This window comes from Falco cherrug, chromosome 9, assembly GCF_023634085.1.
Source record: "Falco cherrug isolate bFalChe1 chromosome 9, bFalChe1.pri, whole genome shotgun sequence".
Classification (NCBI taxonomy): Eukaryota; Metazoa; Chordata; class Aves; order Falconiformes; family Falconidae; genus Falco; species Falco cherrug.
Window position 1 is genome coordinate 11,004,535 of NC_073705.1, and position 19,146 is coordinate 11,023,680.

General features: G+C 49.1%; 1 protein-coding gene across 3 annotated transcripts in view; it reads right to left on the reverse strand.

Annotated features, from left to right (window-relative positions):
• Positions 1 to 4,634: 4,634 nt before the first annotated feature.
• Positions 4,635 to 19,146, reverse strand: part of RABL6 (RAB, member RAS oncogene family like 6) — a 58,688-nt gene continuing 44,176 nt past the window's right edge. For all 3 annotated transcript variants that reach the window (XM_055720356.1, XM_055720355.1, XM_055720357.1), the window contains 5 exons: positions 12,170 to 12,382; positions 11,152 to 11,503; positions 9,124 to 9,295; positions 7,370 to 7,419; positions 4,635 to 6,762 (listed from right to left, as the gene is read on the reverse strand). In XM_055720356.1, the coding sequence (XP_055576331.1) occupies positions 6,565 to 6,762; positions 7,370 to 7,419; positions 9,124 to 9,295; positions 11,152 to 11,503; positions 12,170 to 12,382 (985 nt within the window). In that variant the 3' untranslated portion in view covers positions 4,635 to 6,564. The remainder of the gene's footprint in view (positions 6,763 to 7,369; positions 7,420 to 9,123; positions 9,296 to 11,151; positions 11,504 to 12,169; positions 12,383 to 19,146) is intronic.

Sequence of the window (19,146 nt, forward strand, 5' to 3'; positions counted from 1 at the left end):
GCCCTGCTGCCTGCTTCAGGGGCTCGGGAGGGAGCTGGAGCCTGCCCTGCAGCCCCCAACAGCTTTGGTAGCAGAAGGGGATGAGCATGAAGCCTGTAAAGCAGCTGCTGCCTTGAGGGTCCCTGCCTGTAAGGAGGATGGCAAACCCCACACTCCTGTCTGCCTCCCGGGGAATGACAGGTCGATCCCCAAAGGCCAGCAGGCAGGGAGTCCTGAGCTTAAGCACAGGGCACCCACCTGCTGACCCACAGCAGTGCCAGAGGCAGGAAGATGCCCCATTTGGGGGGCCCTCACCCCCCCGGTGGCTGCAGTGCTGCCCTGCCAGCAGAATGCAGCGCGCGGTGGGAGCCGTGCCCAGCAGCCCGGGCAGGGCAGGCAGCACCAGCACCAGGCAGGGCTGCCAGGCATCACGCCAGCCTGCCCCAGCGATGCCACACGCCAGCACCAGTCGCTCATGTTCCCCCGAAATCATCAGCCCCTGCGGTGACGCACAAACTGACCTCCTCGGTGCTGGGCTGACAGCCCCCCCCCACCCCCACCGGGCAGTGCCCACCGCCCTGCACCCTTCCAGGGAGCTGTTTCCTGCCAATGGCACAAGGGGTGTTTCTCCTACCAGCTCCGGGGAAAAGCCTGCTCTTTTCCCAGCCTGCTGGCTCCTTCCTGCAGACAGTCTGCAGGCGCCAGCAGTCTCCGTCTGCAGCTGCCACTCAGGCCAGACCTCAGGCGCAGGCAGAGCTTCCACCATGCCGACACATGCTATCCTGGAGCAGGGAGAAGCATGCTGAAGAGGGGAGACTGGCATCTCTCAGGTGTCCCCTGTCACCAGGAGACACAGCTTCCCCCTCCTCATCCTCTCATCTCACCTCTGTGGTGATGGAAAGCCACACTACTGCTTCCCCTCCTTGTTCCCACCGTAAAGCAGAACCTGCCAACAGTTTGGAGATAACCAGGAGCTTTCTGGGTTCCCAGGCTGGCTGGCTGCCCCACGGCAGCATCCTGCACACAGCTCCGAGCAGAGCACACGTGTGTACAGGTAACACCTCCTGCTTTAACTCATAACGGTGCTCTGGCTTTCCACAGGCTGCTCTGTGCCTGAACCTGCAGCTTCAGCCAGCTACGCCACATTTCACCTGACCAAGGTCTGCCTGAACCTACGGGACCCCCGGGCTTCGGCCACCACATCTCTCGGAAGGTGTCAGGGGATTATTTCCCTTTGCTCAGCAACTTCCCTGTGAAGTGGTTGAAAGTTGAAGACTGGATGCTCACCGTGAGCCACCCCATGCTCACATGACATGCCTGAGATGCTGAAGACTTGTTTTGGAGGCAAACCCACAAGTTAAAAAGGCTCAACTACTTGCCCTGGTATTTTTAAGCAGCAGACAGAGCCAACACTGGATTAATTACATTATGCCATGATTGAGACTGTTGCTAGGTTACAGCAACTGGTCCCTAAGCCCATCCTACTGCGGGATTTCCCCAGAATCACTCATTTGCAAGCTCACGGGCATCCCAGAAGGACAGGCAAGCACTACGGCCTCTCCAAGAAGCAAGACCCTTGACTGCAGGGAAGCTGCAGGCAGCACACACACATTAGACATCTTGTCCCCAGCCCAGTCACCTGCCTGCTCGCTGCCCTCCCTTCAGCTCTGCCTGGCCTGGCCTGGGCTTGCTGCAGCCCAGGTGTTTGTCTGGCCCCACAGCACCTCCAGGAGCCTGTGGCTGCTCACAGAGCAGGTCTCCTCCAAAAGCACCTTTTCAGTTACCACATTACTTTTGTGTCCTGCTAAAACCCAAGTTTCAATAGCCTTTTCGCGTTCGCTGCTGGAGGGAAAGAAGCAAATTCCCACCCTGGGCCTTGGTAAGCCAGGGAAAAACTTGTTATGACCTTACAGGAGCAACAGAAATAGGGTGAAGCCAAATTTCTCAAAGGGCAGGATTGCTGCGCTCCTTGCATGAGGCCCTTGTCGTAAATCATGGGGAATGCTGAAGACCTGGTGCACCGGTGAGCTGGCTGCTAGCTGCAAGTCCCCAGCAGGACACAGCTGTGAAAAAGGCCAGCCCCATCACAAGGTGCAGCAGGAGATGTATTGTACAGGATTATTAAGTTCTAGCCCTGGCATGACCTCATCTGGACTGGCACGGCCACAGAAAGATGAACTCAAAGGGGAGCCGGTGCCAAGGACGGCTGCTAGCACAGCCGGGGGACAGCCTGTCCAGCACAACGAAAGCAGAGCAGGGATAGGAGCCCCGTCTGCACAGGGCTAGGAGGGGGGAGCAGTATTTAAACAACAGTGCTGGCAAAGGAACAAATAAGCATAAATTGGCCAGGAATAAATCTGGACGACAATTATGAGACAGCTCCTGAGCCTCAGGGCAGAAGGCTGATGGACAGCTTTCCGCAGGGATGCCGAAAACTGAACTAGTCCGGGGGTGGTGGCAGCTGCAAGGACTGTCAGTCCGTCCTTGTGCTGTTCCTCTACCTGGTGTCTTGACAAGGGGCTGGAGGAAGCCATACGTTGAGCATCAGGAGACGTGGCCCTTTCGGCACAGGCTGTGCCACGCAGGGGTAGGGTACGCAGCTCAGCAGCAGTGCTAAGCAGCTTGATTCTCTTGCAGGGATGAGTTCTGTGACAGCCACTAACACAGATTAACACAAGCAAGAGATTTAGCAAGCAGGGATGGGCACCTGTGCTAAGGAGACCTGGGCCATGAGGGAGAAAGATGCTGTGAGCGTGCTGCCTTTGCACAGGAGGAATCCTTGGGGAGAGGATGTACAAGCACAATCCATACAGAGGAATCAGACAGCTCCATGCCACTCGGGTGCAGTTGAGCTGGAAGGTCTTGCTAAAATCTGCTCCCAGCTGGGGAGCCACGGGGATGCCAGCACAGAAGGCACGCTGTGAAGCCTGCGGAGATCAAACCGCCCGCCTGCTCTCGGAGGATGACTTCACCCACATCTTGTCGCAGCAGCTGCATCAAGTCACACGCCAGGAGTTGCCAAGTGACAGGAGCTGCTGTCATGCTGGATTGTCCCACTCCAGGGACAGGTACAGCAAGGAACGCTCCCCAAAATAAATGCTGGGCGCACAGCTCCCGTTCGTGTCTCTGGTCAGCATCACAGCCCTGGCTCTCCCAGCTGGGATACTACACATGCTGCCCGCAAAGCAGACAGACAGACTCCTGCAGACCAGTCTCCTCTCCCCCTGGAGGGCTGCCAGACCAGCCCGATGCTCGAGCAAATGGAGGCTGCTCGTCATGCAGCTCTGGTACCGCACGCCGCAGAGGCTCGGTCAGCAGCTAAGTGATCCCGGCTGAGAAGACACAGCGGGTGGGAACAGGGGGCCTGGCAGTTACCTCTCATGACTTACGATGAATGCTCCGGCCTCACGCTGGCACAGCGGAAGCCAAGATGCAATGGTATCATGGCTGAGGGCCCTGCGGACCTCAACCAGCCGGCAGTGTGGAGGCAGGGGAGCGAGCAGCATGGCTTTCAGATGCGTGCCTCCAGCAGCCCCCCAGGACAGGGCTCCCCTTGCTGCGTTTGGGAACCAGGCCCAGCTGGCTGGCTACAAATGCCGCGAGATATTTGCACTTCTCCCTCCTGCTGCTCTAAACTAACCGAGACCTTGTATAGCAGGCAGCTCTGGACAGTGTTAACTGCAAGAAATTGCAGCTCCTCAAGCCTCAAGCTCTTGAGGCTTTTTTGGACGACTGATAAACCCAAAAGCAAATGCACTGGTACCTCTAGAGATGCTCACAGAACTATTTATATCGATGTGATCCTGCAGAAGCTTCCCCAGAATGACAGGCACGTACACATACTTTTTATATTTAGCTTATTTGAAAGACTGGGCACGGGAGAGCCCAGCTCTGACAAGGGCTATTTCTTTCTCCCCTCACTCACGCTTGCTGGCACTGGAATACACCTCATGCTACACCCCTGACCAGTTCAGCATTCCCTGAAAAAGGGAAAAATTGAAATCTAAAAAGCACCTTTTTGCTGCTATTCCCTTCCACGCTCCCGCTTCACCCACAGGGTGGGATTTCTCTGGTCTTGCTGCCAAAGCAAAAACATGCCACAGACCCTCCCAGGGCTTTAGTGTAAGTAGAGAGAACCCTCACATCTGCTTTTTCTCTTTTAAAGGAGTATTTTGGAGCACAATGACTCATCTTTCCTTCTTTTTGCCTCAGCTCCTTGTGTTGACAAGGAACACGAGCCACAGGGAGTGTAAAGGCTCCTACGGTGGTCAAATCTGGCCCGGGTGAAAGACAAACCAATGCCAACATCAGTGTTTCCAGGGGACTCGGCGCCTGTACAGCCTTCTGCTCACCAAGAGCTGCATTCGCAAGGAAGCAGAGCTGAACAAAAATGCCATCTCCCTTATGCTGTGTGAAAACAACAGCTTTCTCAGGACAGATTTCCGTTTTGGGGAAAGAACTCAGGTATTTTACGTTCAACTTTCTTTTTTTACACTGTTTTTAATTTAGCGCCCTGTTCCGTGAAGTGCAAGAATGCAACAGCATGAGGAAGGGGGGCAGTGGGATGTCCTTCTGTGAAACAGTTCTGGAGGGACACACAGCTCCCAAGCCCAGGCAGATATGCTTGTGGTGGAGAAGAAGATGTGCAGAGGCAGTTGTACAACAGAGCTTTATAGTCAGAATGGATTGTACCAGTTTTTTTTCAATGCAAAATGGAACATGACCCAAAATCTTCACAGAACAGAAGCACTTTCAGGAACGCAGCCAGCTGAAGTTTGAACACCAGCCTGCTTTTTCGCAAGAGACCGCAAACCATTCACGTCCCAGTCCACTTTTTCCTGCCCAGATGTGCAAAGTTTGAACTGTCCCATGCAAGTGTCACATGAAATGTAGCAATGCTCAGAGAAGTAGGCAAATGCTAACGGCAAACAGACCTGAACAATATACTGCTCATGCAGCAGAAAACCCAGTTTTATAGAGAAACAGTTACAAGTGCATTTGGGGGCTGGGGGAAAGAAAAAGAAAAATGGAGCAGGTAACTGCCTGCTGGTCAAGACGACTCTGGAGGGGATAATGGATCAAAAGAACACATTGCTTTATAGGGATGTAGAAGGAAACCCCAGGTTTCATGGTTGACATTTTACAACAAAAAGGGGAGAGGGAGAACAAAACCAAACCTCAAATCAACCTGCAAGCAACAGAGCAACATAATGCACAGAACCTGGAGGGAGCTTCACCATCCGAGCTGTGAAAGGGACACCAGAACCAAACCAGAAGGGAGTACAGAGAACTAACAAGCTCCATCCAGCACAGGGGCTGCTCACTGAGACACAGACAAATGCGAAGGGCTGGCCTGTAGTGCCTATCCAACGGCAACCGATGCTGCTGAGCAGGTACTAATCCACCGGTTGAAGTTCAAAACAAAAACCAAAAGGCTTCCCAAACTCATGGGGTAGGAGGACGCTCTCCACTTGGGGCAGGGAAAGGCAGCGTGATGGCTGCTGGGAGGCTCGGCCCAGGAAACACGGCGGCAGTATCGACAGAAGCGGGACCAGGAAGGATGCTGTCTGAGCTACAGCGGTTGTCCCTCTTGGTATAGAGGGGCAGCCAGTGTTTTACAGCGTGACTGTAAAATGCCTGAGAAGCAAATGCCTTGCCATGCTAACACTTCCCTGCTGACAGTCCTGAAGCTCTGGATATCTTCGTTTCCACACGAAAGTCATGTCCCTGAGAGGTACTAAAGGGAAGGGATTCTAGTATATGCAAATTCAAGGGTGGGAAATGCAGAAAAGCACTGATTTTTCTCTCTCTTTTTCAGGTTAGATTTGCACTTTGCATTGTTTTCCCAAACTGCATAGCAGCTTACGTGTAGTGTCTGAGACACTGGGGCCACGGAAGTCAATGGGGCTTCATGAATTCCAACAGCAGCACCAGTGAGTGCTAATTAAGCTGCTGCGCAGAAAGGTCCCGTTCAAAGGACTCCAAAAATCACACACACTCTCTCTCACTCTGGCCCTGTGGCTGCTGTTTTAGAGAGCTGTACCATAGCATGATCTGCTCGATTTAAAGCTCATCAACTGCTGGGTGGAGCAATGGCCAATACTACCTTTCTCATTAAAAAAATAGGAAGGATAAAAAGTTAAAGACTTGAGACAGGCGAGCACGATGCATTCATGCGGCATGTTTTGTTGCACTCCTCTTAACAAGACAGGAATTTCAGGCATGTAGGAGAGGAATATAGCAGGGGCAGAGCAGGAGACAGGCCCCCTTTGCCTCCCACAACCTGCCAGCTACCCAACAGGGCATCTCTGGAAGGAGAAAAAACAACAGCCTGGAAGCGGGCCTGGGAACTGTTCCCTGAACCTCCCCCTTACTCAAGTACATCTCAGCTGGATTTTCTTTGTGTAACAAATGCACCAGAACAGCACAGACAGATGTAAAGCTTTTGTTTTGCCAGCTCTGTTTTGAAAGAATATACGGCAAACAGCCAAAGCTTTACACATCTGCACCTGTCCTGGTGTGACTTGTAAGAAAAGATGGAGACAGCCACGATAGAAGAGTCCGCTGCACACACATGCAGCCAGCCTACAGCTCCTCATAGTCCCCACCTCCTCGCGGCTTGCTCATGCTGGCTCCTCCTCCTCCAAGAAAAGCCTCAAGTTCATCTATCTCACTGCTTTTCTCCTTGCTCTTCTTTTTCTTTTTCTTTTTCTCCTCTTTGCTGTCCTCCTTCTCTTTGCTCTTCTTGTGTTTGCTCTTCTTTTTCGCAGACTTCTCCTCCTCCTACAAAATGAGAAAATTTTTATTAGTAAATCCTCTGAACGTGCCAGTAACCCTGCATATACGGTCCTGAAACTTGGCTCCGACGGGAACCTTACTTAGGGCAAAGCATCTACTACCAAGACTGGCTTGGATTTAATTCCAGAAGACCCTTCTGTGAGTTTGGACAGAAGAGAGGAAAGACCATCTGGTTTATACATAGTCTGTCAGGCAGTTTGTGCCTGACCATACCACAGTATTGGACAGGCAGAAATGTCAAAGACAAAGCCTCCTGCAGACTTCCCTCGCTGCCTCTGAGATTAGGTCTGTCAGGGACACCTCTTTGCTGGGAAAAAGTCATGGTGCTATCAACAGACTCAGCCCAGCAGAGATGCACTGCTCTATTTAATCCTATATTGTATAAACTCACACACTGCTTTTTCAAAATTCAACTGTTCTAAAAGCTTGCTTTTAAACTTTGTGGTCTGCAGAGCCTAGAAGGCACAGATCCAGCCATAGGATGCCAGAATGGAAGGAAGTCCACCAGGTACACAGAGTACACTGTAGAAGGCCACCCCTCTCCTTGGCTGGTAGATAATATGGCAGATAGCTCTCAATAATTAAATAGTACCTCTTTGCTTTTCTTTTTCTTCTTCTTTTTCTCCTTAGAAGGTTGTTTATCTGTTCAAACAAAAAAACAACATTTTTTAAAAATCAATTTAAAGTGTAAGAGATGCAATCCTGCCCTGTCCTGATTTCTGGGAACAAAACGCTCCATCCTGGAGCCCTGTGCAAAGGCAATCCCACCACCTCAGGACAAACTGCCCCTCTTCAGAAACCAACAGAGGCCCCATCAGTCACACTCTAACTTAACCATATACAACAAGTTAAATTATTATCTACATTATTCTGTGTTATGAACGCTGGCCTGGGCGTTCACTGTCTTCACAGCTACCAAGAAACAAATACAGAGACCAGCCCTATAAACTGGTCCAAAGGTCAAATTGGGGACCAGCTTATTATTTCCAGAACTGAAGAAAAGCTCCTGGGAACAATTTCTCTCTGACCACTAAATATTCCAGGGCAAATGGAAATCCCACCAGGCACGGTTTGTGCTTCTGCGAGTTGAGCTAGTGATGGAAGGCCCATTCAGGACACGGTGCCAGCAGATGGGAGCACCCTGACAGCCTAGCACTCACTGTTACTCAAACTGCACATGGACATTGTATTACGAGGCCAAAGCACCAGTGCTGCTCCACAGGGGTGGCTACTTTGACAGTATCAAATGAGTCCCAGCATCCATCACATCAAAACATTTGTCCCAAGTTAATTGTGGCTGCTGACTTTGCTGAATGGCCACTGCCTTTGCACAAAACCTCGAACAGGAGAGCATCTACTTGGCTGTTTCACAGGAACTTTATAACTGTACCATGTTCCACACGTGGTATTCGATTGTCAATGCTACCTACGCACTCTTCTTTCCTCAGCTGATCTGTAAATACAAGTCAGCCACGGAGAAGCCCAATTGCCGGTCAAGCTCCAACTGACTGACTACCAAGATATGTTTTTATATTTATCCCAGAAAAAGGAGACAGGAAGAACCCACGTTGAATTATTAAAGATGCTAAACTGAAGTTAAATTATTGACCTGGGCCTCTGCAGATGCACTTGCTATTTCAAGCTGTGCTGTTCAGCAACTCAAAGCGACAAGCCGATGAAGCCATCGTAGCCTGTGACACCTTGCTTACACTTTCGGAATAGCTATTCAAAGATATCTCTCTTTTAGCGCTGCTTACAGCTTTTGCGCCCTGTAAGCCTTTAACTTCCCATCTTTCATGGTGACACTGGGGGCAGATATATAGGAAGTTGTTTTGCAGCAATGCCAAGGCAGCAGAAATTATCTGTGTGAGTAAGGTATGTTCCCTCAGGGGATCGGGGTGGGGGGAGCTTGAGGAATGCTTAGGTTGTGGTCAGAACCCCACTTCACCTTTCCCAAAAACAGAGGAGCAAGCTGGAAGGTTATCCAAATTCTTGAGGGAGTGGGCACTGCAATGCTGAGCACCACTTCCCAGGCATGCAAGACAAGCAGGAAGCCTTGTACAGAAGCAGCCTGTGAAAGATGTGCTCCTGCTTCCAGCTGGGACAAAAATAATACATGGCTGATGTCACAGACAAGCCAAGCTCCCCACCTCCCCACGGGGAAAAACTTAAAAGAAAGTTATTTATGCTGTGTTAAACTGCATTAAAAACTCACACAGGGCACTGCATGAAGTCATAGGGTATTTTATTTAGTGCAAATTGGTTTGCTTACACCCTGGAACTATTTTGGAAAAAACCAGATGCCTAACAAAATCAGCAAGAGTGGAAATAAGGTGTGACCTTTACCTTCCTCACTGCTCTCCTTGGGACCAGTTTCTTCCAAACCCAAACCAAAGAGATCTGAGTCATTTTTCAGTTTAAAGGAGTGGACCGTTGATTTCACAGGTTGGGGTGGCTTTGCCAACGAGGTATCATCATCAGATATTTCAGAGAGATCTTCCCTGACTGGGAATTCATCCTAGAGACAAGAACAGGCATACAACACCGACAAATCTTTCAACCAAAATCTTTAAGCATTTTCTACACAAAGACGTCAGATGTTCGCAGGTGGGGAGGAGGGAAGGAAATGGTAGCTAAACCGAACTGTTACTGCCTGGAAATCAATGCTCTTGATTTTATAAGCTCTATTTATTTCTTGCCTCAGTAAAATGCCTCAGTAGCACTGGTACTGGAAAGTGTGCCCTGATAACTTAGCATTCATGCTACCAAAATCAAATTCCTGATGTAAAGGGATTAAATGAGACCTTCAACTGCGTTAGCTCAACAGCACCAGCCTCTAACTGCCCTGGGCAGGCACCTCTGTTTTGGGGAAAATCAAATCCAATAAGCTGAAAACTCAGCTCCAGACCTGACAGACAAAAGCTTTTTGCTGTGTAGCTCTGTGGAGTCTCACGTACCAGAGGCACCATGCAGCAGGGCCAAGGAAGTGGGCTGTGTTTGCAGAGTAACTCCTTCACTGAGTCAAAAGGGAACGTGCTCCCGGGGCAAACTTGCCCCTTCAATGTGGGCTAAACCCCAGGATGCTGCAGAGACTGGATATCAACCCCAAAACCCCCTGTCTCTGCACGATGGGAATGGAAATGAAGTTTAATGACCTTCTGATACCTGCCAACCGATCCTCTCCAGAATTTGTTAACCACCCTTTTTTTATATCGTCCGTACTGACCAAACACAGCCTTGCTCTGCTGCTCATCTAGGCAATGCTCCCCTTCTCCCTGCTAATGGTGGTTTTTACGGCTTTGCCTGACCAGTAAACCTTGCAGTTGAAAAGCATTCACAAGCTGTGGCGCATCTCCCTGACACTGTTGCAATGGTAACAGCCCTCACAAATCCTGCTTCTCATCACTGCATGCTAAGAGAAGTAAAGTTGCTCCAAATACTTTTGCTTTCATATTGAAGTGTCAAGAAAAGCGTGTACTGAAAATACTAAACAAATGGAAAATTATTTCATAAACAACATGACGCATAGGCAAGGTCAAAGAAACTGGGACAACAGTCCTTTCTGCAGGATTCTGGAATGATGCAAACACATCAAACACTTCTGAACACCAGCTAACCCAGACACCAGGAGTACCCCTGAACAGCAACTGCCCATCCCAATCACAGTTAGCAATTTCTAGAGACTGCTCTGCTGGCTGCAAGTACAGATCTCTGAAATGTGGGATATCTGGAGTCACAGCACAAAGTTCCTACCAGCCCGGAGAAGACACCTGTGTTTTCTCCACCTTTACTACATGACAGGTGCAGAAGGGACTCCAGCTGCGCCGGGTGTTTGAGCACTGAGCAGCTTCCCACGTGCTGCGTGTCACAGACGTTACAGCTCCCCTGGCTATATGGAAAGTCCTTCTCAGGCAGATTCTCCTACTCCAGTAAGAAGCTTTGTCAAGCAAGTTTTGTTATGGCCTTTTGATTGCTGGATTGACTGTAGGGATCTCACTCTCCCTGGCACGCACACACTTCTACATGTTAAACTTTGGGTGAAAAACCATCAGCTTTGTATTTTGTTAGTATATTTGGTAGACGGTATTTGTGTTTCATACCTTTCATGCTGCTGGACTGACCATGCTTTGGACTTACTGAGAACAAACAGCACATTAAAACCCATAAGCACAAACTTTCTTGCCACGTGGCTTCGACAATTAGAGCATTAGTGGGTTTGTCCTTTTATCAATCTCTTCAGGTTGCTTAGCACCTGACTTGTTGCGATTGATGCTGAGAGATGGGAGAGCAGATGAAAGCTCTGCTCAGTGAGATGCCTCAACACTTCAAGCTCAGCTTCACAGCAGTGCACAGCGATTCATGCATGTTATTTACCATTTTCTTCTTCTGGCTGTCAGAATCCTCACTTTCAAAGTCTGGGTCATCCATAACAAATGAGAGCATCTGAGTAGCTATTGGTCCCTCTTGATCACTGTCAGACTCCTCAGGCTTTTCCTCTTTGACCACTTTCTGCTTGAGAGCATGTCCTTTGCTTTGGGAAGTGGTCTTTGGGGCCTGGGTCGCTGCTGGGGTGGCAGCGGCGGCAGCAGCTGGCAGGCTAGCGCTGACCTTGCTGCTGCTGTTTCTTTCGGACCCAGAACGTGGAGGTAAACTGTCAGGAGGCTTCAGGTCAGTTGCTTTGGTCAAAATTGCTTCACTCTGGGGTTTCAGAGAATTTCTGGAAGACCTGAGAAGAAAAAAACCAAGTTGTCAGAGCCTGTCCACACCCGCTCTGTAAAGCAAAGCATAATGACCAATTAATAGCTGAGGCTGTCTCAAGAACTGCAATGTGTATCTCAACAGGAGTGACAGTCCATCCTGGGGTGTGTGGTCACACACCACTCAGAGGCTGAAGACAACCCTCGTGTCCCTGGGGATGCTGACGTACGGTGCCTGCGCCAGTGGGCCGCACCTGACTGTCACCCGCAGGATGTGGTACACGGAGTACATGATCCAGTTGATCGTTCTCCAGCACAGGGTGTGGTGAATGACACCCACTCCCTTCACCACAAGGCTCGACTCCTCTGTCCTTCTCACACCGCTATGAACGTCTGTTCGAGCGCTCAGTTACAGCCTCTTGTTCAAACTTGAGAGAAAGGCTGGGCCAATTCCCAAGCAGAAATGTACCAGTGACCATGGCAGCACGGTGCTCAAAGGCACCCTGCCGAGGTGCGGTGCAGAAAACACTGCGTAAAACAGTCACCCCTAAGTAAATACAGCCCCAGTTTACAGCTGAAGGAACAGGCTGATGGAGGCACCAAGATTTTCCAGAACCCACACAGCTGTCAATGTCAGGACCCAGAAAAGGCCCAAGTTTGCCAGCACAACCCCCACTTCAGGCTGTCCTTTGTACCTTTTTTTTTCTTGCTCCGTGCTGATGTCTTCATTAGGTATGAGTACAACCTTAGAGTCCTTCACCTCTTCCTCCTCCTCACTGGAAAGGGTGACATTCTTGCTGGGCACCCGTTCTGTTGCCAGTATGGGTCTGCTGGGGATTTTGTCATCCAGATCCAGGTCGTCTTGGAAACCTGCCACCATAGGGTTCCCCCCGGGCACCTCTCCATCGCTGCAAAATAGACGACGATCAGACACAGCATCCTTCGGATGTGCTAGGACAGACATGCTTCCCCCTGAAAGCAGACTGCCGCTTGCCTAGTTTCTCCAGCCAACTTCAGGGTCAATGTCCCTCAGCCCAGGGCAACTGCACTGCCAGCCTTCCCCCTGAACACTGCCCAGCTGCTGCCCCGTTCAAGCTGGACCTGCAAGCTGCAGCACTGGCACAAACCCTGGACAAAATGGGCCCCAGAAGGATGCGTCACACAGTAGCTGCTACTGCTCAGGCTGGAAATAAGCGGCTGGAAAAGGTGAGCAAAAGGTGACTACAGAGCAGCCTGTTGCTTCAGCTTTATCAGTACATCCCCAGTCCAACATGCAAGGATCAGTCAATTAAACTGTGGGAACTGCCTGCCCTAATCCCCACATCTTGTAATTAAACCTGATCATACACTGCCACTACTATGGGAATTCACTTGCAGCTATTAGCTTCCTGGAATTATTTCTATTTCTCTGGTGCTCCCTGAAGCAGGCAGCTACCCAGACATCATACCCATGCTTTAACATTCCCCAAATTAAATTAACTTAAGGACACGCTTTTAGAGCTGGGAGTCTGTCAGACTCCCTGGATGTAACACAGTTATGTGTTCAGAGGCCTCCTGATAGACAGCTTCAGAGCTAAAAATACTAGCTGAGGATTCTTGTCTGTATGTCCCCAGGACTCAACAATTTTAATACTTTCTGAAGGTTTTGCTCATGTCAGGAATACAGGTATTTTCCCCAGTCTTGGCTGATGAGCCTTCCTATCACTTTCCCTCATTCTATTTGCTTTATCCACAACAGATACCCAGCTCCTTCCTGATAACCTACCATACACAATACTCACTGTCCTTTTAATAACTTGATATGGATTGTACAAACACAGCCTTCATTTTTACACAGAGACAAAAAAATTATTATAGCTTGGAACAGATTAGATTTCAGAGGCATAAAAGGAATCACAAAACCCTGAAATCCTTAATCAGAAAGAATGTGGCGTTCCCAGTAACTAGCACATGGCCAGCACCAGTCCGGATGATTGTACTACTCACTCTGGCTCTTCTTATGGCTAGTTACTGTTTACAGGTTAGTTTTCAAGAATTAATCAATCTGCCAACGGATAACGGAGTTCTTTGTGACATATGGGACACCATGCTTTTGACAACCGGTGCAGCACATTGAGCGCGATTACAACCAATGCTTGTCTGGGTTAGAGTGCTAAGATCAGCTAACGTCCACTCCCTCCTGCTTTTGGTGTGGATCCCTCTGCTTTCAGGACTCACAGCACAGCTCCCAGCTAAGCAGAGACAGGCGGCTGAAGAGCCCCTTCATCCATAACACTGCTGCTCTCATACCAAGCCAGAAAGGAGGCACACAGCCCATCTCACACAAAGGAGAAGAAAACTGGTGCCCAAAACAGCCTCCAAGGTTGGAGGAATTACAAGAGAGTGATTTCCGAGGTCTGCGAAGCACTGGCAGGGTTTTCTCTTGACGTGTGCTGAAAAGAAAATGGAGTTGCAGCCTAAACATGGCAGAATATTAGTCTGAACTACTGACATTACATTTCTTTAACAATCACTGCTCTGTTAAGCATGGAGATCTTTGGAGGCTGCTGCCACTGTCCTTTGACTATACACCACACAAGACCTGCAGCCTTTAAAACATTCCCAGTCTGAACAGAACATCCACATGTGTACACACACCCGCATAAAGTGGGTCATTTCCCTTTGCAGTGAATACACTGCCTCCATCTATAACTTCCACACAAATCGTTGAGTGACAGCTTAAGAGCAAACCAATGCAGTGAATATATGTCAGGAAAATCACTGCTGCAGTATAAACAAGGTCTGACAATGCAAAATTAGTATCAGCTTGTGGTCCTGAGGTTCCAGCTGGAAGGAATTCAGAGCATGCAAAAACAAGCACATTGCACCACTCTCTCCAACACCTGAAATGCTGCCAAGCCTGTGTTACTGTTAAGCCAACGTGTTTGCAGGCGCAGGTACCCACCAAAAGTGACTAGGCTTGCTGAGGTCTGCGTCTGAGCTACTGATCAAAGAGCACATTGGGGTTTCCCCAGTAAGTCCTCCGTCACGTACACAGAATAGCTGCTGGTGATGAAACAAATCCTGCTGCAACCGGAGAACACTGCCTCAAACCCAGACTGACCGTGTTCCACCAGCCCTGCCGTGCAGCCAGGGGAGCCAGCCCCATGGGCAGTGAGCAGAAAGAATCCTCTTGCCACATCAATTTTTGCCCTAGAGAAAGAGGAAAACCCCAAAATCTTAATAAAGCAGATAAGCTGAGGGAATCACACACTGCAGGATGAGCCTGCATGCCTGTATTCTGCAAGATGGGGGTCTTCTACTGTGAACCAGCCAGTGTCCTCAGCTTCTCCTGCTTGGTCTAGTGCAGCTGGGTACAACTACATAAATAGCAGGTGACATAAAAGCAAAGAATCAGTTCAAAGCCTTTCAGATGTAAGGACAAGGAAATCTAATCAATGTTTAGGATAAATGTCTAGTGATGCTGAGAAGACAGATCAGGAATACCGTTAGGTACAGCATAAACTCACTTCCAGACACCTACAGTCCACCGCTGGACCTAGGCCAGCCTGACTGGGCTAGAGGGAAGAGGAGAGCCCATGTGGAGCCAGATTAGCTCCTGCAGTGCAGTCACATACGCACTGGTTCAGGGCATCAGGCTAAAGAGCAGCAAATAAAATTCTAAAACAGCAAACTGGGAGATGGAACTGCCTTCCTAATTAACTGGTAAAGAAACTGTTCTCTTTATTGCAAACTAGAGAACCGTCACATGCCATTAAACAAAACCCAGGACTCCATTAACCTCTACAGATCTGTGCTGGGATTTAGCTATCGCAACAAAGAGACATCAGTAAGTGCTGGAAGTCTCAGCAGCTGTCTGATCTTTGGGCAAGAGTAGTCTTGTTCCACAGGCATGAGCACATTCCTCACTGATAGTACGCTTAAAAACCAGTGCTTTTTTCTAACATTACTGCTCTGTGTCAACTCTTGCTCCATTGTTTAGAGATGTTATGCAGTAGGGAACGGGAAAAGGTCACATGACATCACTGCAAAAAAATCAAGAATTCCCTACGTCAACAAAACGGACAAGAAATCCCGGACTTTACAGCCTCTTTCTGAAGCTCAGAAAAGCAAACAAGTTCTTACAAACGAAAGTAAACATACCCTTGAGTTCAGGAAGCAGTTCGGTTACACAGCATAGCATGCTGCTTCCAATAAGAACAAGACCTTCCCCTCTTCCCCTCTATGAGAGGGAGCAGCTGGAGTGCATGGAGCTCTGCCTGGGGACGGATGAGGAGCCAACTGAGAGCTTATGGATTCAGGAGAGGACAGGTGAAGGTGACGCCACAGTGGGTGCCTGCCACAGGCTGCCTGACCAGGAAGAACAAATGGATCAGGTCCTCTACAAAAAGATGGGAGCATCCTCATGTTTGCATGCCCTGGTCCTCATGGACTTCAACTAACCTGATACATGTTGGAGGGACAGGACAACAAGATGTAAGCAATCCCAGAGGTTCCTGGAGTGCACTGATAGCTTCCTCCTCCGAGTGACAGAGGAGACAGCAAGGAGAGGTGCTTTGGTGGACTTCATACCCGCAAAAAATGAGGGGCGTGTTGGGAAGGTGAAGGTCAAATGCAGCCTTGGTGAAGTTTAGGATCCTGAGGGCAGGAAGGAGGGTAAAGAGCAAGCTGGACTACAGGAGAACAGACTGTGGCCTCTTCAAAGATTTGCCTGGATGAGTCTTTTAAGACCAGGCCCTGGAGGGAGGGAAGGGCCCATGAAAGCTGATTAATATGCACGGATCACCTCCACTAAGCTCAACAGCGGTTCATCTGAACAGATAAGGAGTCAGGCAAAAATGCTAGGAGTCCTGTGTGGATAACAAGGAACTCTTGGACAAACTCAAACACAAAAAGTAAACATAGGGGGGGTGGATGCAAGGATGGGTAACCTGAGAGGAGTAAGGAGACATCATCTGAGCATCCAGGGCTGAAATCAGGAAAGCTAAAGCCCAAAGGGAATTGAATCTGGCCAGGTGCAGTAGCCCGGACAAGGGCAAGTCATGTTTGATCAACTTGATAAAAGTCTATAATGTGATAACTAGCCTGGTAGATGAGAGGAGAGTGAATACCTGAACTGTATTAAGGTCTTTGACACCATCTCCCAGAAGATCCTTGCAGGAAGCTGTTGATGTACAGGCTGGATGAGCAGATAGTGAGGCGGACTGAAAACTGGCTAAATGGCTGTGCCCAGAGGGTGGTCATCAGTGGCATGAAGGCTAGTTGGAGGTCATACGGGGCCCAGTCCTGTTTATCGTCTTCATTAATGATCTGGATAATGGGGCACGGTATACCCTCAGCAAGTTTGCAGATGACACCAGACTGGGAGGAGTGACTGATGTGCCAGAGGGACATGCTGTCACCCAGAGGGACCTTGTCAAGCTGGAGAAATGGTCTAACAGGAACCTCCTGAAGTTCAGCAAGTGGAAACGCAGAGTCCCGCACCTGGGGAGGAACAACCCCAGGCATCAGTTCATGCTGGGGGCTGCCCAGCTAGAAAGCAGCCTGGCGAAAGAGGGCCTGGGGGTCCTGGTGAACGCCAACATAATCAGCAAGGTGCCCCTGCTGCAAAGAAGGCCAGTGGTATCCTGGGCTGCGGCCAGCAGGTCGGAGGTGATCCTTCCCCTCTGCTCAGCACTGGTAAGGCCGCATCTGGAGTGCTGTGTCCAGTTCTGGGTGCTCCTCAGTACAGGACAGACATGGGCATACTGGAGACAGGCCAATGAAGGGCCATGAAGATGATTAAGTGACTGGACCATCTCTCACATGAGGACAGGCTCTCCCACATGACAGCTGGGACTGCTTGTCTAGAGAGGAGAAGGCCTGGGGGGACTTTATAAATGTATTTAAATAACTGAAGGAAGGCGCAATGAAGATGGAGCCAGGCTCTTTTCAGTGCTGCCCAATGACGGGCAAAGAGGCTTTGTTCTTCACTCAGATGCAAGGGGAAAACAGCTTCCCATATTTAATTTTTTAAAACCAACAAAATCTCCATTAGGTTTGAGTGGTTTCACAAGGTAACTCTCGTGTTCTTTAGGTCAGAGATAAATTTCTGCAGCAGCACATTTTGTTGCAACTATAAAAACCTACCACTGCAGTAGAAGCTGATTATTAGGGACAGTGCTTACAGAACCTTTACATTGCTCCTGGGCACCATGGGGTAGTAATTGGCATCCTGAAGGCAATCAATTATTGCAGGTCATGGTCAGAACCACATCTACATCTCTGAATTTCACCACATCTGGCTTATTGTCGTAGGCCCTTTTTGGCAAGAAATAGAAGGTAAAATTGCCAGACCACCAAGAAAACTGTGTGAACTACATAAGAAACCAGAGCAAGACATGGATGCCAAGCTGCAGCAGAGTAATGAGCATTTGAATTTGCAGGGATGTGCTGCAAGGTCTTTTCCTAGGGAAAGAGAGCTGTTCTAACTGCAGATGGTTACCACTCATCAAAGGATGAAGCTGTGAAGTGCCCTCTCTGTGCTCTGTGAATGCTCAAAGGTGTCCCTCTTTCTGTCCCCACCAGCTCACATGGAAATCTACCAAGACTGGGGACAGAGCACAGAAGGGCATCATAGCAGCCAGAGCATGACAACTTTACAGCCAAGGAGCAGGGCTCTTGCACCACTGTTTGAGATTCTTGGCTTTTTGTATATAGTTTAACGTCTATTTCCTTCCAATGACTGACATTCTGGAGAAGAAAAGCCTTTGTTAAAGATCCAGCCTGCTACCCACATCAAGAACTGCAGCTGAAGAGCCCTAAGGGCACTTCAGGACCCAGTCCTTCAGCAAACCCCAGGAAGGTCAGCCTTGACTCTCCTATTCCTTGTTAAAATACAGAAAAATATCCCAGCTCAGCCACAGCCATGACCAAGATGTTTTGTAGGCCAGCATGCTTCTAGCAACCATCACTTTTTTCTTTCTTTCCTTCTTTTTTCTTTTTTAATAAAACATCCACGTGTTCTACCATCACAAGGGATGATGATTCAGGCTGACCTGCATTAGAAAGGCATCAAGCCTCACACAGAGCAATGATTTAAAGTAGTTGTGGTTGAACTAGAGAACACTGAATCACGACAAAGATGTCAAAAGATGCAGAAGCTACCATGTTCACAGATGAGTTGTATGAGCATTTAATTACTCTCCTAGTTAATCCCATATTGATGACAGAGGCAGCAGGCAAGGACTATTCTAAGCAGAGGGATGCAGAGCCTGTGAGTATGCTTAGGTCTTCTCTTAAGTGACAGTCTGCTTTCAGACAGCTTGCTGCACATCCTCTTGTCTGAGCAGCTCAGCATACACAATCCCTTTTCCCTTCTTTTTTGGTTAAGAAACATCAAAGCCAGGAAAAGAAAAAAAAAAAAAAGAGAAGGAAAAATAGAAAGAAAATCCAGCCTACAGCATATACACAGCTCTCTGCCATCTGGAAGACAATTATAGAATCACAGGATCATAGAATAATTTGGTTTGGAAGGGACTTTCAAAGGTCATCTAGTCCAACCCCCCTGCAATGAGCAGGAACTTCTTCAACTAGATCAGGTGGCTCAGAGTCCTGTTCAACCTGACCTTGAATGTTCCCAGGGATGGGACATCTACCACCTCCCTGGGCAACCTGTTTTGTGTTTTACCAC